The 19051-nt window shown below is 38.0% G+C and overlaps 1 protein-coding gene across 6 annotated transcripts in view; it reads right to left on the bottom strand.

Annotated features, from left to right (window-relative positions):
- RAPH1 (Ras association (RalGDS/AF-6) and pleckstrin homology domains 1) overlaps nt 1–19051 on the bottom strand; it is an 84372-nt gene that overhangs the window by 24134 nt on the left and 41187 nt on the right. For 2 of the 6 annotated variants that reach the window (XM_042874264.1, XM_042874263.1), the window contains exon 5: nt 8136–8210. The exons of the other annotated variants lie outside the window; for them this stretch is intronic. In XM_042874264.1, the coding sequence (XP_042730198.1) occupies nt 8136–8210 (75 nt within the window). The remainder of the gene's footprint in view (nt 1–8135; nt 8211–19051) is intronic. 6 annotated transcript variants of the gene reach the window in all.

Below are 19051 nucleotides of genomic sequence, written 5' to 3' on the forward strand. Positions count from 1 at the left end.
CTCTCATCCACCTGCGCCAGTACAACCAATCTCTCTGTTTATCTCAAAGTTCATAATCCATTATTACTCCCTAAAATGCTTTTAAAAATGCTAGAATATAAACAATTCCAAGGATTTACTATTCTACCATCAATTACTTTTCAATTCGCACTACACCTACATGAGGATTCAGAGATCAGGAGTTCTTATACTGTGTTATATTTTAACAAAGTCAGTTCAAATTTAAACAAAAAACAGACTGAAGATGTAAAACAAAGAATTGTTTTTAGCCAGCTATATATCATAAAGAGAGGTCTGGATGGAAGAAAGAATTAGAATGTTTGAAAGCGCAGGACAGTCAAGCATTTTAAAGTATTTCATTTTGACCTTGTAGTTAGTTTTAAGACCAAGGCCGCAGCATTGCTGATACAGCACATGTTGTTTCAGGAGAGCAGCAGAAAGAACTATCTATTTTGATCACTTAAATGACAGAGTAACTACTGCATTCTTCAAAACTCACAGTGACTTACTCTATTCTTAACTGCCCAAGTAGAACCACTCATCCATATTTCCCCATGAGAGCCACTCCCAAAACCTTCCCTTCACTGCTAAATCCTTTTAGTATCAGTGATATGAGTCATGTTGCCAAATGGTCAATAAACACACATATAAATGGCAAGCAGAACTGCTGCCTAAGTCATTTCACAAGTGACATGTACAAATGTAAATCCCTGGGATGGCTGATACGTCTGCCTCACAGTGCTGCTGCAGCCACAAAAACAATGGGGGAGGTGACCTTGTTGAAAATTAACACAGCATAAATACTGCTTTTCAGCAGAATTCCCATTTAGACAGGATTGCTTTTACAGTCACGTTATATAAAAACATAAAGGACATACAGAGGTCTAAGACCACAAAACATGGTGTTTTCTCTCCACCTCTACTGGGAAAAGGTCACTGTTTTAGCAGCAGTACGCATGACTTCAATCACCACATAAATTCCTTCTTCAAAAGACAACTTCAGGTGTACTGTTATACTTGCACTTAGGGCTTGAGCCTTCATTGGCTTTAAACCTTGCTGAGTTTACATGGAGTTACGGACAAAAGTAAACCTGTTTAAATAATGCTTTGTAATACATTTATGCTAAGAACTTGTTTATTTTAACATACTGCAAACTAAAATTAGGAGTACAACTCCACAACACGCTGGTCTTCAATTTCAAGACTTTTTAAATTATTTTTTAAACTAGAACTCAGCTTATAGTTATTTTACCCTATACTTTAACACTGGAAAAATAACTCCAAAAATCTCAAGTTTAGATTTCATTAGTATGACAGTTAATCTCCTGCTCTAGTTCCAAGTTAAATGTGCAGTAAAAGATATTCTGCTTGCGTTTCAACATTAAGCATGCAACGTATGTGCTACGGCAGGGGTGAATTTGCTCAAATTAAGCTTACTATTTCTAGGTTAGGGATTTATTTTTCGTTTCATTGTATGCTTTTAAGAGGTCATTAACCGATTTTTCTTACTTGCCAGGCAGAACAGAAGGAAGGAGGAAAATATCACTGAAAAAGTTTACAGTGCTTAGAAAAGCTAGCAGTTAAACAACAAGAGGTAAACAGCTAAGTCCATACCTCACTGAAGTGACATGGAGGATACAGAGATCATAAGATGCACACAAGAAGAAATGTGTTTAATGTTTAATTTCAAATTATTTCAGTAAAGTCTTACTTGAATAATTAGATGTATATAAGCAATATTGAAGAACTAGAAGCACGTATCCAGTGTTTGTTTTTCCAACTATAATCTCACCTCAGGTAGAAAGGAAATCGCTTGTTTAGCAAATGATTTTCTTTACTCCAGGGTTTTAACTAAGGCAGAAGCTCCTTTTGTCTCAAAGCATCATATTAACATCTTAAATTCTGCATGTTCCCCAAACCTCAAGACATCTTTATTATTCCTATATTTAGCCTATATCAATCAGAATATCACTGAAGAGTTTTCTGTTTATTTTTTACTAGAACAACTGTATATGCACTCAGCACTCGAAGGCAAAAGTTAGATGAGTGCATAAGCTAGCAGAATCATCCTCTGCCCCAATTCAAAAAGTGATTTTTAACTACAGCTTTGGATTTCCTGACAAATTCATTAAGATTCATAAAACACAAACAACGTGCAGCAATATTCCACTTATGAACACTCAATTTGTGTTTGCAGAATTAACTTTTTTTTTTTTTTTTTAAATTGTATTTTCGCCTCAAAGTAACCAAGAATAATCTAAATCCATGGAAAGCAAGAGGGAGAAAAAAGACACTTCTCTCTTCTGAAGCTCACTTACTGTTAGAGAGTACAGCACCCTCTTCCACAGTGAGAAGCTCACCATGCTAAGGTGGCAGGCCCTTGCTCCACATACTGCCTTCTCCCTTCCCAACTCAATACGGCATTTCCTGTAGCTCCCTGTCACAGCATTTCTATCACATTAATAAGCATGGAAACGCACGTGAAACAGTAGGGTGGTTTTGGGGATTGTGCCTGAGACTGTCTGAGACAACAGTTCACCTGAAATGCTTGAATTATGATGATGATACAACACACAAGAAAACAAGGGCACACAAGATTGTGATTTTTACTTTAACTGAAAAGGGAGGAGAAAAATTTAGGAAGACCACTCGGTGTCCGTCAATCATTTCAAAAGCAGACAGACCTGTTTTCTCAGTCTCAATAGCTCCCATGAATGCAGGTTTGTTTTGTTTCTTTTTTCCCCAAAATCTATGCACCACTCACAAGCTTTTTGCTATTAGAAGACCAAGTCCAACACAGATGATGGCTTCTGAAGGAAAAGTGGAAAGCAGCAGTCACGTTTTAACTGCATCTCAAAGTCACACTGTCCCTTACCAAGAGCTCTTAGAGAAGAGATCTTTCCCCTGCCGTCTATTAAGGATAAGAAGGAAGGGAAAGAGATAGACAGCTGTTGTTTATGAATTCAGTGCAGAAGTGTGTCTACAAACCTCTCTAGAGCCTCCCACATTTGATCAAAATTCACAAGTATTTAAGTGCTGTGCGCTTATCACTGGTACACAGCTAAGCCTCACATAGCTCTTTGTTCCTCAACCCACTCAGAGGAAGTGAAGAGAAGAGAAGAACTCGTGGTCAGAGATAACAAGAGCTTAATAGATAAATCAAAAGTTGTATGTGCAAGCAAAGCAAAATAAGTTCATTTATTTGTTACTTCCCATCTGCAGGAAGATGTTTAGTCTTTCCCAGGAAAACTGTGCTTCATTATGTACAACAGTTAACTGGGAAGCTAATTCCAAATAGCCCTCTTCTTTCTTTGCCTTTTCCCCCAGCTCTTACTGCTACACAGGACATCATATAGCATGAAACAATTAGTTTTGTCCAAAATGTGGAAAATGTATCTCTCTACTTCTGGGAAACCTGCTTTTCCCACTTTTCAGAGAACAACAGAATGGTTGAAGTCAGCTTATTCAACCCTCTACTCAAACAGGGTCGCCTACTGCTGATTCCCCAGGACCATGACCAAAAGGCTACTGAATACTTCCAAGGACTGAGACTTCATAACCTCTCTGGGCAACCTGTGCCAGCACTCAGTAAACTTCAGTGTCTACCTGATGCTCAGAGGGAACCTCCTGCATTTCAGCACATATCCATGGTTTCTTGTCATGTCCCAGTGAAAAAAAGCCCACCTCCATCCCATATTATACACTTCCTTCAAGTATTTGTAGACATTGATGTGATCACCCCTGAACCTTCTCAGCTTTTCCCCTTAGAATAAAAGCTTCAGTCACTTCTCCAGCCTCAGAATCTTCTAATGGACTCCATTCACTATCTCCATAACTATCATACATTGGAGAATCACCCCAGTGGGTGCTGCCACCCCAGTGCTGGTTAAATGGAAGCATCATATTCCTTAATGTGCTGGCAACATTCCTAATCTAACCTAGGATACTGTTAGCTTTCTTTGTGGCAAGGGCACACTGCTGGCTCACTGTCAAGATGATGCCCACCAAAACCCCCAGGTTCTATTTTGCCATGATGTTTCTCAGTTGGGCAGCCCCCAGCATACACTGGTACCTGTGGCAGTTCCTCCCAAGCTGCAAGACTTCACACTTCCCCTTAACGAACTTCACAAAATTCCTGTCAGCCCACTTCTCCAGCCTGTTGAGGTTCCTTTGAATAGCAGCATGACCATCTAGTATATCCTCCCTTCCTCCTAGTTTTGCTAAGGGTATGCCCTACCCATCAACCAGATCATTAACAAAGATGTTAAACAGTACCAGACCACTACTGAATCCTGCAGTGCACCACTGGTTACTGGCCTCCAATTAGACCTCATACCATTTTGAAGGCATACTTCAATGTAAGACAGAGGAGAATCTTATGCAACAAGGACGTATGTTATGCTGTCTCCCTGAAAAAGTGCCTATACTAGGCTTGACAAAATCAGTAGTGATTTCAGAGTGGGAAAAAAAAAATAGTGCAAAGGATTTCACTTACACAGATTCAGTAACAAGCACATCTGAACCAGACTGACCTGAGATGCATGAAGATCACTTTGCAGCTGATTTATTCTCAAGTCTGGAGGGATTACACAGTGTAGTAACCAAAACCTACAAAACCAGGGCAATCTGCACTCATAACAAGATTATTTGCCTTTCAGGTCAATGAGAAAGACATTACTAGACATTTTCTGAAGATGCTGACATTCGTATCTGCAGCTTTACATCACTAAATCACCATCACCTGTCTTCCTGAATGTAGTCTAAGTTTCACATACATCAGAACAGTTAAATAACTGATAACTCAGAAATGTGACATGCAATTTTATTTCCCATTTGCATGTCCTAGGCTAGAATATATTCTGAATATTCTCCCAAAATTATTTGTGTCTGTGTTGCTCTGTATTTCATAGCCATAAAGAATTACAGACTTCAAAATCTATAGCTTAGCTAGATGGCTTACTTCCAAACAAGCCTGAAGCTTAGACTTTAAAGATTAATTGCTTTGTTTTCAACATTCTGTAATTTATCTCACTGATATATATTCACTTCTGTTTCATGAAAAAAAAACAAAAGAAAAGAGGGTGGGATGTGGGGTAAATGCTGTGAGCAATAAAGCACAGAACTACATTTAAAAATGAAGAGACCAGCACAATGAAAAAATATATATATTTTGGGGAGGGGCTGTGACCTTCCATGTGCTGCAAAATGAATTGTGTCTAGGCACAAATGCAAAGCAACAAGAACCTAGTTCATTTCCAGAATTTTTAAAAGGAGTTACATTATCAGAGAACAAGATTTGTATTTCTTTCTCAAAATCTCCTTATTCTGAATATAAGGAGTAGATAAATGAAGGGGAAGAATACAAGAAACAGTAAGACATAAAACAACTAATTGGCAGGCCAGAGCCACCAGATTAGAGCTGTAACGTGATCATACATTTAACAGATCTAATACCTAAGTACAATTGCAAGTAAAAGCCCTACTTCTTAAGATGGCATCTCTCATAATGGGGCTTATCTAACGTCACTACAATGTCACTTATCCACCATACTTGAAAAGCTGTGGCAGTCCAGTGACTAGAAAAAGAGGAAGATAACCCGTATTTTTAAAAGGGAAAAAAGAATACTTGAGGAACTACAGGCCAGCCAGTCTCACCTCTGTACTTAGCAAGATCACGGTGCAGATGACCCACAAAGCACAGTGAAAACAGAGAGGTGACCAGAGGCAGCCAGGAAAGCATCACCAAAGGCAAAAACGTGATTGACAAACTCAGTAGCCTTTACATTGGGATTACAGCATTAGCGGAAAAGAGCAAAGGATGAGGCCTACCTGGACTGCAAAGCATGCAATGCTTTGCACCACACAACATCCTTCTCTCTAAAATGGACAGATGTGGATTCAATGGACATGCTGCCTGGTGGATAAGGAGTTGACTGGATGGCCAAATTCAAGGTGTTGTGGCCAAAGGCTTCATGTCCAGGTTGAGTGGGATCAGTGATGAGCAGCGTTCCTTGGAGGTCTGTACTGACTGGTATTGTTTAACATCTCCGTCAGTGACACGGACAGTGGGATTGAGTGCACTCTGGACGACATCAAGCTGAGTGGTGCAATTGATATGCCCGAAGGAAGGCATGCCATTGTGAGGGATCTCAACAGACTTGAGAGATAGAGAGAGATAGGTCTGTACGAACATGCTGTTCAACAAGACCAAGTGCAAAGCCCTGCACCTGGGTCGGTACAGTTCCAAGCACAAATACAAGCTGGACAGTGAGGAGGAGTTGGAGGTTTTTGAGATGAAGAACAGAATTGTTTTCTGGAGAACCCATGGATGCCTTATCCCTGGAAGTGTTCAAGGTCAGATTCGATGCAGCTTTTTGGCAACCTGATCTAGTGGAATGTAATCACTGCTCATAGCAAGATGGCTGGAATTAGATGACTGATAAGGTCCTTTCCAACATAGACCATTCTATGATTCTACGAATCATATCATTTTACTAACAAAACTTCTCTCTACAGGAGGTCAGATGGGAACCACTAAAGGTATTCACACCAGAACTGTATGCTCGATAGTCAGTAGAGGGCTCAGCTATACTAAGATTATCCTATGCTGAGTTAACAAGAAATACTATCCTTAGAATGTCAGGAAAGTCATCATAAGCACCTGACTCTAAGGGCTTTGAAGCCAAATAAGACAAAGATTTAAAAATCCAAAAAATTAACTTCATGAGTATTGTTAGAACTACTCATACAAAGTAGTTTGTGCTCACATAATCTGATAGACTTGATATTTTGTCTTTTTTTTTTTTTTTTTTTTAAATAAGCCTGAAGTTCCATATGGTAACCAATGCACATTCAGTATTTAAATAACCTGAAGGGAAGATATGAAAACAGATGGAGGCAAAAAAATATTATGGCTTCTGTTTGTGTTGCAACAAAGCAAGATTTGCTGGCTTGATGGCTGTTTGCTTCGTTACTGATGCTAGAGTTATGGAAGTGTGTGTATATATTGATGGAATGGGGGAAGCTGACAGGCTAAAGGGAAAGTAGCACAGACTTGAGGTTTAGAAGCAACAGTCACAAAAGAAGAAAACTATGTGGCTTCATCTGCTATTTAGAGAGCCAAAAACTGTTGCACAAGATGCACACTGGGCATTCTGGGAAGAATCTTCAGATACCTAAGGAAGCAGTATTTCCAAACTTTTATTGGAAAATACAGACTACTTCAGCTAATCAAACATTCTCTCTATTGTTTTGAAGTGATAAAATCTACCTTGGCAAATTCAGGTTTGTTCAAGATATTTTTTTTTCTCCATGTCATCTTTTAGAAAAATAACACATGGAGTGTTAGATAAGTAGGTAAATAGCATCAGACATATCTGACACTTCAGATATCGAACAAAGTTTTCTCACCAATGTGAAAGTGCATACACTTCATCTCAGCATGCTTTTTTTTTTGTTTTTCATCTGGGAGATTTTTGGCTTGCTCTATCTCTCCTAATCTAGTTTCAAAGGGAAACACATATGAAAATTGCAACTTTTAAATTGAACCAGAGGAAATGATCAGCAATTTGTGGACTCTTAATAGATCACTGACCCATAAGGAAAATGTATTTATGATCAGGCTTTGTTTACACCTGACTCACTATACCATTGTCTTATTATAACACTATCACCCTATATTATATCTAAATTGCCTTTGTTTAAAATAAATTAATTCTATTACTCGCTACATTTTATCTTCATAAAGTGACTGAACTTCCATACAGGATACTAATGCATTTTAACAGCATAGAATACTCTCATCTATATTCTACCACTGCAGCTCTTCTTTATTTTCTTAAAGTATTGAGTGGGAATAGGAACAAAACAGCTCCTAGCTCAGTATGTTTCCTTTGTAGCTAACGCATTTTTAACCTGCTGATATAATTATTAAGTATTTGCCAAGAAACTGAACACTTTGATAAACGTGCAAAGACAGTAAAATGCTCTTCAAAAACACCTTGGGCAAACAGGAAAATAATCTAAGCAAATGCAAAAGTTCCTGGAAAGGGCAGGGGTGGGAGGAGTACAGCATACCGCAAAAGCTACTTTCTACATAGGAACAGTCACATGCAGGTGGAAAGAAGAAGCATCACCTTGGTCAGCAAGTGAGAAGGCTTTCCTGCAATGTTTCTCAGAAGGAGGGAGGTTTCCCTGTCCAAATAGGAGTGCTTGTTCAGAAAGAAAGAGAAAGAACATAGGTCAAAAGTAGTCAGTAATTTTATAGCATATTGACTACAGAAGATAAGCAGAGTTTAAGGGGAAAAAACAACACAACGCACCTACATCTTCTGTTCTTTTCCCTCCCATAAAAATGTGAACATTCCCAAATAATACAAACCTAACACTCATATAAAAGCAGTCACGCTAAGAGGACACAAGTTTAATCAACTTTCTCTGAACAAAAGGTCACAGAATAGAATTAAGAGCTTTGCTTACCTGCTACTGGTTTCTTTTCTGCAAGAAACGACTTATTTTTAAAGAACATTTAGAACAAAAACATTCATTTGTCAAAAATCCTGTACAGTCCTGTAAAACTGAAAATTCTGCTTCTGCTGTACAAAGTTACTAAAAGCTGATCACATGGAGGCAAAGAACTGGTTCCATGCCTTCTATGCTGACTATTACTTTAAAAGATGTCACCATAAATAATCTAAACTTTACTGACAACTAAGCTTTTTTTCCCCACTTTTTTTTTTTTTTTGTAAAAAATAATGCAAGTTTCTCAGAAAATACACTTTAAACTGTACAAAAAGGAAACAAAACAAGCAGCAACCTGTAAGGAATGCTTCTTAAACATAGAAATTGAAGAATAACAGAGTTAGAGGGATCATCATCTGCAGCATCTATTACAGAACAGCAAAATCATCAGCTCGGTCTACAGAATTTCAGTCACAAGTCTGCTGAGGAAATCAGATTGATACCATGGTATTAAACAAGAACATTGAATGTATCTCACGTACCATCACTACACTGCAAATTTCCTCCCTTGTGGCTGCATGTCTCAGCTGTTACTACCATGTTGATTGATTTTACCATGTAGAGAGGGACAAGTTCAAGCAATTCTTTCAAAGAATTCTTTCTGGATGGACTTCTAATCACCGATCACAATCTCTGACAAGTTGCATCACTTTTTCTTAATGAATTGTGCAGTAGGGTAAAAAGAACATTACAGTGCACATTCACAACCTCTTTCCTAGGGTTTAGTATAAGGAATATCTATTTAAAAGCAAATACCATTTCCCAGAAAATACTTATCCAATAGAGAATCTTAAGGGAGATAATTTAACCTTTGTCCTATCACTGTTCCTTTCGGCTGTTCCCATCTTATATTGAAGAACAGCACCATATTTATCCAGTAATAAGTTTTTATTCTATTCTAATACTGCTTTGCTAGACTTGCAACAAAATATGAAAACAGATAACCACAGTAAAATTATTTGGATGTTAAGAATAATGGTCCTTCATAAGAACAAGTATTGCCAATAAAATGCGTAGTCTGAGCTGGAGAGAAACATGTAGAGTCATGCACATGCATCTTTTGACAATGTCTTGACAAATTCCTTACTTCTATGTAACACATTTCTACAGTACTCCAGATAACCAAAAGTTAGAATGGTTAGATGGAGTAAAGCAAACCAGCTGACTTCTGAGATATTACATAGCTTGGCTAAACACGTGCATATCACTTCAAATGTTTGATCTACATAAACCCAGAGAAAAAAAAAATTAGTTCATGCAGTAAGCAGACAGGGATTATAAACAAAGTTTCCTTTAAAAAAAACAATTAGAGGATGCTTCATTTTGGAACAACGTGCTATTCCTTTACAACTGCAATTGTAAAATATTTTGTCTATTTTAGAGGATGGACCAGATCAAACGCCAGAGGGGAACTGATGCTGCCTTTTAATACAGGCTTCCCAGGAATACTCCACTGTTCAGAGGTAGATAAATATTCTGTTCAAAGGAGGGTAACAAAGCTGGTGAGGGGTCTGGAACACAGGCCATATGAGGAGAGGCTGAAGGAGCTGGGAATGTTCAGCCTGGAGAAGAGGAGGCTCAGGGGAGACCTCATTGCTCTCTATAACTTCCTGAAGGGAGGTTGTAGTGAGCTGGGGGTCGGCCTCTTCTCTCGTGTCATTAGTGATAGGACCAGGGGGAATGGTTTCAAGCTACGGCAGGGGAGATTCAGGCTGGACATGAGGAAGTATTACTTTTCAGAAAGGGTGGTCAGGCACTGGAATGGACTGCCCAGGGAGGTGGTGGAGTCACTGAGCCTGGGGGTGTTCAAGGAAAGACTGGATGTTGTGTTGAGGGACATGGTTTAGTAGGAGCTATTGGGAATAGGTGAACGGTTGGACTGGGTGATCTTTTAGGTCTTTTCCAACCTTGGTGATCCTGTGATTCTGTTATAATGCCATAAGATAATATGACTACACTGAACTACGATGAGGATCTAAATGGCTCATCCCTCCTCCCTACTCCTAAAGTTCAAATTTAAATCAAAGTTCTGACAACATAAATGCCTAATTTCTATAAATAATCTACTTTTCCGTCCAAAGTACTTTCCCTGACAAACAAATAACACCAATGAAATCTAGGAAAACAAAGCCAAAACTTGAATTACTACTTGAGAGACCTTCTTGGTCATCCACCGTGAAACCCATCCAGTGTCCTTCCACCTGCTCCCACCACAATATTGGGATCTCATGTCCTGGCACAAAGCTGTCTCTCTCCCAGCACAATTTAATAGTAACTCATATCTAGTTAAACCAGCTGGTGGCACTCTTGTGCCACTAATCTGAATTTAATTGATGACAGCTAAGAAACACAATAAGACTTTTTTTAAAAAGCCTACCTCTTTCACCAGGAACCAAACTTAAATAAGGAAAATACAGAATGCAGTGAGCAGTGTCTGATAAAAACCTCTATGCTCACAAAACTTTCTTAAAAAGGAAACTACCACAGTTTATGACTACATTGGTATATTGAATTCTTTAGACAATCAGCAGAAACAGCTAGAATACACTATTTTTAAAACAGAACTCAAGAATTGTATTTTATTTTTTTGTATATACACATACACACTTTTTTTTAAACGTTGTCCCAAAAAGAGTACAAAGAGGGGAAGGGAGAACCAAATTTTTTCTTTGCAAATTCTTTGAGATTGTGTTTTCGTGTGGAACATATAAGAACACACATTACAAAGTGATTAATATATAACTTAAAGATTTCATTTCATGCCTTCCTTTGCAATGGACTGCCAGGAACAATTATGCTTCCAAAGAAAAGAAAAAAACTTTTAAGTGTATTTCAAGTAGGCTCCTCTAATTAACTAGAAAACAGGTAATGATCAACTTCAGATTGAGAAAGTCTAACTTTAACAATGTACTTAGTGTGCTATCATGGTACCAGAGGATACAAATGAAGTTATTAATGTGATTTTTTTTATATTACAGGCAAATTGATGCAAATGCCAACAAACTGAAACTATACATAGATGTGACAGTAACTTACAGGAGTCATTTCAGCTTCCTCTTCTGAAGAGTTAATGGGATGCTTGGACTGATTAATGGAATGTCCCACAGAGAGAGAGAGTAAAAAAGCAGGAAAATGAGGAGGAAAAAATGCAAAAGGAAAAGAGGGGAAAAGAAAGGGGAAGAAAAGAAAGCCTTTATTCTCAGTCAGGAAAGGGAATAAAAAAGCGATGACAATTAATGAAATTAAAGGAAACCAAACTACATTTAAAAATTGCAGTGTCCCTTATGCCAATTTCTTACAAAGGATCAATGACTTCAATCAGCCATGACTCAAAGACGAGATTCAGGCTTTTTCTCATCCTATTGGAAGGGAAAGAGATTGGATGCAAGGAAGAGTGGAAATCATCATTAACTTAAGATAAAACACTGCAGTAAAACATTTGTAGACACACACAAACAAACCCAGGTAGTCCTTGTCCATCGAGAATGCTAAATAACAGCTGTGTGTTAAAACCTCTAAATAAAACAACACAACAGCCTGTCACTTCATATAACTTCATATACTTTCTGCATCAATTTCTTCATACTAGGAAGTAACATAAATATGCTTTAATGACAATTAGTAAACATAACAAGAAAAAGTGGATACAGATTTACCTCTTCTTCAGCTGGATATACTGCTCTAGACCCAAGCATCCTCATACCATTATTTATTTAAAAAAGAAATGAAAGTATTTTTCTATTTCCCTAATTTTTTTTCTTAAGAGTAAAGGTTGCAGTGTCTTAGGATAGGATATATGTGTCTCCTAAAAGTCAGTGCCTAAAGTGTCTAAAGATTTCCAGTGTGGCATTCAATGCTTACCCCTTTTTATCAAAAGTACAGATATTTATTTCAGGCACATTAATTTTGCTAACTTAGTTACCGAGTGAGGGATTGATAGATACAGAAATGAAAAGGAAGTTGCAGTTTATTCTTATCAAAACGCCAGAAAAAGAATACATATGTTTAGAATGATAGAATCATTAAGGCTGGAAAAAGTCACTAAGATCATCTGGTCTTACCATCACTTAGAAACTAATGTTGTACCATTAGAGAGCAGAATTGTCTGACATTTCCACACATACAACATATTTTCAGCTCTTTAAACACATTTTGCCAAGCTATAACCAAGACAGAAATTTTCCATGATGGTTTACTATTAAAGGATGGTTACTATTAATTCCTTCAAAACAGAATTATTTTTAAGGCTTTAATACCTCTGTATGCCTGACCATGAAATGGATTGTTGTCAATGACATCCTCAAAGACCATTATTCTGCTGGTCCATGGGAACTTAACTAAATTTTTCTGAGCAGGAGCCTTCAGAATTAAAACTGTAATCTACAAAGCCTTACTGAAGCCTAGTCCATCACAATTAAAAACCTCAAGGCTGAATTCTTTCATATGGCACTGCCCAGTCTTTCAATTGAGCTGCAAACAACTAACCATGAACAAAAGATTGGCCAAGTTCAGGAATGCTTGGGCCACGGTTGGGAGAATACCAAAAACTGCCAAGTCTTCTTACAACTGCAATGCCTGGCTGCTGCAGAGCATATTGGAGCCAGACACTGGAAGTGACAATCCAGAACTATTACTCTGCATTCCCAAGTGGCCAGCCCTCCTGGAGCTTGTGCAACTCCATCTCACAACAGGCAATTGGAATTTCCTAACTCCAAATGTTCAGTTTAGAAGCTGTTTTTTACATTGTTGTTGTCTTGTTTTTGTTATTTTTTTTTTCCTCTGAACTGTATCAGGAGTAAAAAAATGAAATAATATCTAATTTACAGCACATATTGCTTAACTGTTATGGATCCTTATAACTTTATGTCAGTTCTGACTATTATAGCATAATCCTACTGAAATATGCTGCAATTTAAGAAACAAGTCTGCAGACATTCCACATCAACAAACTGCTGAACTATGCGCAGGAGAAGCACTATTTGTTCATCTATGTGCCTCTCAAGAGAGAGAGCAGACATTGTAAAGGTTTCTTGTTGTACACAAACTCCTTGGGAAACACAGGAGGACAGAGAGAAAGGATTGTAAATGCTGGTAAACAGTTCAATTTTAGTTTCACTACCAGTGAAGAACTTTAAGGCAGAACTGCTTCAGGAGTCAATTCTAACCTTCCTCAACCATAGGCTCATGCACCTCTCATGTGGTCAACAGCGATTCTGACCACATCATCCAAGAGATCAGGGAACAACTTACGCAGAAGGATTATTTTTCAGGGAGACCACGAGCTGATACAAATCACTGGGCAGCTGCACAAACACTAGTGCCAACACAAGGTGGGGCAAGACTATCTAACTCAGCAACAGCACAAATCGAAATGAGCGTAAACTGAACATGAAATCCCAAATAAAATATGTCTGCAGGAAAGAGGTTTCAAGCAGTGGAATTTTCCCAAAAGGAAAAACATAGGAGGAAAAAAAAAAAAAAGGTGAAATGTAGCTTCATGGAAAATAGTCGTCTGTCCTGTCCAAAAAGAGATGTTTGCTTAAGCGGAACACTGAAAGGAAGGATAAAAGCCCACAAACTTTACTACAATTGACTGATGAAGGACTGCTTTAATTACAGGAAGAATTATGAAGACATCACCCCATGGATGATTTTACTTACAACACAGGAAAACAAGACAAAGCAGTTAAGAAACCCAAGGAATGTGTAGCTTTTTTGTTTGTTTGTTTGTTTTTACACTATGCAGTAACATTTGCTTATCTTCCACGTTTGTTGACTACTAAACTATACCTCAGTTCTAAAAAAACTTATTATAGACATCAAGTCATCAAAAATTCCATCACTAGAAGACAATGGATATGCATAGCTGGGGAGATGTTCACCCTTTCAATTAGGAGGGTACAGGACATATGCAAAAAAAAAAAAAAAAAAAACAAACTGAAAACAATTAAACGATAAGAACCCACTAATACGGATGCTCTAAAACCTAGAAGAACTTTTAAGAACATGAGATTAAATAAAATGTTCAACATAAAGAAACGTAATCAAGGCTGTAAGTCTGGTTAATTAAAAACAAAACGTATGCAACTCTATTCACAGGCAGTCATCATTACACCGTTAGGGACTGAACACCAACCAGCATGCACAATACTGACGCAGCTAGAAGATCACTTCTCAGCTGTTTCATCAGAACACAAAGTTTTACTCTGTGGGTTCAAACTCCTTTGCTAATATGACAAACCCTAGCTTTTGTCCTATATCATAACAGTATATGCAACTGAAGCAAACTGCATAAATTCCTTTCTCCTCTTAGATTTTAATGCCCCACAGTTGACTGCTGTGTTCTCAATTTTTGTCATCTGTTCCAAATTTGATTTTTGGCAATCTGAATTAAAGACAAACAAGTCATCTGTTGCATATTTTCTACAGATGTGATATTTCTGTTCCCTAGTCTAATTATAAGTTTAAAAATAAAAAAAAAAAAAAAAAGAATTTATCTTTGTTTCAAGTAGACTGGTATATCTACAAAAAAAATGTACAGTTTCAAAAGCTCCACTAAATCACAGCTTGTAGTTTCCAGTGAATGTACTGCTCTACAACAGAAATAGAGTACAACTCCTACCAGCGTTTTTGACAAAATTTGGTACCATCATAGTGCAAGCATGAGAATTTCCAAACCCAGGTCTATTGGCTTCTTCTGAGATGTATGTTGTCTACGTATACTTTGTCACTGATCAGGTTTTTCTTCCTCTTGTAGATTAATCAATTAAGAGTTCTAGCCTCTAATCAAGCATTTTCTCAGCTTGTCTGTACTAACGTTCTATTTTTTTCTTAGTAAACTCTGCCACAAAAACAAGGATCTCTCTAAAACACTATGGAATCTAAATGAAGTCAATGAGATCTATTAAAAAAAAAAAAAACTGAGGCAGTACCCGGTTTAAAATGCCTTCCACAACTGACAGAAGTCAGTGATGGTGATTTCTCTAAGCAATGCATGTGAAGACGAAAAAGGAGAAGCTAAAAGGATAACAAAGACCACTGGACAGCAGATAAGAAGAGCATCCCTTTAGCATTATTCATCAAAACAGCACACATACACCATCCTCCACAGAAGCTGGTAACGAGAAAGTGGAGAATGATGAAGCTTGAACTATGTGCCTTCATCTTAAGAAGTCACAAGAGCTGCACCTGAGAAACTATCAAGCACCTGCTATCTTCAGAAGAAGATAAAGGAAGAAAGAATGAGAATATTAAAGGCAAATTTTTACTGATAAAGCACTACTTTTCTGGAGACAAACAAAGGGCTACCATGAAAGTTTCTGTGCAAATCAACAGGCAGCAGAGGCAGCTGATTCGGTAGCCCAAAGAAGACACCAACACTACAGAACAACACAGAAGAACAATGTTTAGGTATAAATAATGCCTTTTGTTTTCAGTGTTGTGGTTTTAGCTACGACAGAGTTAATTTTCTTCACAAACACTCATCTATGGTGCTGTGTTTTGCATTGTTGATGGTGTTGAGAAAATGCTGTTTTTGCTGAGCAGAACTAAGGACTTCACAGCTTCTCATGCTGCCCTGACAGCAAGGAACTTGGAGTGCACAAAAAACTGGGAGGGGACAGAACTACAACAGCTGACCTACACTAACCAAAGGGATATCCCATACCACTTGGCACCATGCTCAGCAATAAAAGCTGGGGTACAGAATGAGGAAGAGAGGGACGTTTGAAGTGACAGTGCTTGCCTTCCCAATAACTGCACGCAGCGAGCTCTGTGACTGAATACCCACCAACTGATGGAAACTAGCAAATGAATTCCCTTTTTTGCCTTCACACATTGTTTTTGTTTTCACTTAGCAAACTGTCTTTAACTCAATCCATGAGTTCCTTCATTTTTACCTCTCTAATTTTCACCCCTATTCCACCCAGCGAGAATGGGCAGCAACTGAATGGTAAGGAGCCGCCTGCCGGGGTTAAACCTGATGATGGTAACAAAATAACCTATAACTGAAAGTTTTGTGCTGATAGCAACTTTGCTAGCCAGCTGCATCAAAGTACACAATTATACTATTCCTTTTCCTGTTCCTTCTGGGGAAGAAATTTTTAAGCTTAATCATCAGTGTCAGAGAAATTTGACTAGAAATCTCAGAAGGTAAATATATTCTTCCTACTTTTACACTAACCAGCTTCCTGCTACAATTTCATGAGTCTCCTCCTACATGGAAAACATTGCACAAGTTCTAAATTTGCAGCCTGATGAAATCATGAAATCAACCTGATACACCGATCACACAATCAAGACCTACCAATACAAAGATAATGCTTATATCCTTATTTCTCTTTCACTTATTTTAATTTGACAAACAAAAAATCCACACAATTTTAGCCATATTTTTGTGCAATACAACACTTTTAGTGATCACACAGAAAACATGGCCCATAATACTCTGTTATGGTTAAAAAAGCTTCTGTACTCCTTTGTGTGGAAACTAAAATAACCCATATGAGAATCAAGGCAAAATAGCTGTGAAACACAAACTTTGTTTTTCCTTATATCCATTCCAAATTTTCTACTTTATCCCACAGGAGTTTCTGGCCAATACAGATTATGGTCTTCTCCAACCTTGGTGATTCTGTGATTCTATATGGGAAATACTGTGATAGGGGGATGACTGGACTGGATGATCTTGGAGGTCTTTTTCAACCTTGATGATTCTATGATTTATATAAATGTACAATCAGCTAAATTATTATTACATCAAATTAGAAGTTATCTTTGTATGCAAGTCAGGATCTCTACTTATGCCAATTGGGTTACAAAGAACTATATCATGTTCGGAGGGAGGTGGTGAGGGATGCCATCTGAGTCAGACCAGATGGCAGACTTCAAACTTATCTGTGATGCCTTCATTAAGCGTATGCAGGACAGTAACAATGACTGATCATGAACAGGCTTTTTTTTTTTTTTAAATCATCAGACGTCTTGCTAGCTATACAAGCAGGATCAACACAGTTCTCTGTTCTTTCCCCACTACTTCTTTCTCCTTTTGATCTACCACAGCTCACTGCAAAAAGAGAATTTCTGGTAGCAGGGGTACAGAAGGAATGGAGGGCAGAAACAATTAGTACTGGAAGGTGAAGGGGACAAGTTACTCATGCAGCCATCGCTTCCTCTTCCTTATTCTTGCTACTGCTACACTCATTCAGTTCTACATTCATGTAAAATATCTGATCAGCAGAAATTAACATTTAAAGTGGATGCCACTCATTATAGATTTACAAACATGGAAGATGAAAAGCAATCTACCAATTTAAAAAGAATACAGTTGGAGCATGGATTTGGGAAGTAGTTTTGTGGAAAACAATTTCAACTGAGTAAAAACTGCAGGGGACAGAGCATTGAGAAGGTGGAAGCAACTTTTCTCACTCAGCAATGCTGAGTGATAAGAGCACAAGTGCAGACAGACAACACTTAGTACCACCAACAAAAAATCTTGAGACTACAGAAGTTATTAACATTCCCAGTATCCAAATAGGTAACATTAAGAATCATTAAGAAAGGAAAAAACAAATAATTACGGCTACAAATAAAACTGATTTTAGACAATTCAGGGAATTTCAGTCAACTCCCCTGGAAGCAGTACACACAAATTCAGGACATTGTGAACCAACAAGGATGGTTCTGGTGAACAGGATCATTGAGAGTCACTATTTGTCATGATGCTGCTGCATTTTCCATAACATGAAGTCCATACATGACAGACTGCTAGGACAAGTAAGAACGCAAGTGCCATTCCTACTGCTCAGTCAAGAAGATTTGAAGAATCCATTACCACGAACAGATGTACTCCCTCTAGCTCTTGCCTACACACTCCCCCCCTTCCCCCCCCCCCAAGTATCTGCACACATCAGCAATCCTCCCTCATTCCCTCTCATTTTTGGTGGCTATAGAACTGCAGATCTTTACATAATATCTATCACTATTATTGGTCAGAAAGGGTGCCAGACTATCCATGACTTTAGTCATGCCAGTGCACGGTCATTCCTTCACAGCATTTCCCTACATTTCCAGGCCAAGTGGCTCAAACACATTGCAGAACTATTTTCCAAGATACAACACTGAAGTTAGTAACTACAAAGCTTAATTTTCTTTTTCAGGCAAGCACTTTCTCCTGTCAGAAGTCCTCTATTTTACTTATGTTATTCCCGTCCTCTAGTGATTCCTATAAAACTAAGTCGTGGAAGACAATTTCTATTATTATTATTTTTAAATTATTATTATTTATTTTTAAGTCCTTACACTGCCTGGAGAGGACAGAGTGGATCAGTCAAAAGGGTAGAGCTGCCAAGTCACTGACTCTTTGACAAGAACCATAGCAGCAAAGAATTGTAAAGGTCAGCTCAAGACCAGAAAGGCCACAAGGAAGACAGGCAAAAAGAAAAGAGCAAACTTAAAGTATTTGGTGGGAATAACAAATTAAAAATGCATCTGCTAAAGCCATGAAGTATAGCTTCTCCCAGTTTCTCCGTAA

The sequence above is a fragment of the Lagopus leucura genome, unplaced genomic scaffold (genome assembly GCF_019238085.1).
Source record: "Lagopus leucura isolate 7727_CA_CO unplaced genomic scaffold, USGS_WTPT01 Super-Scaffold_100012, whole genome shotgun sequence".
NCBI classification, from domain to species: Eukaryota; Metazoa; Chordata; class Aves; order Galliformes; family Phasianidae; genus Lagopus; species Lagopus leucura.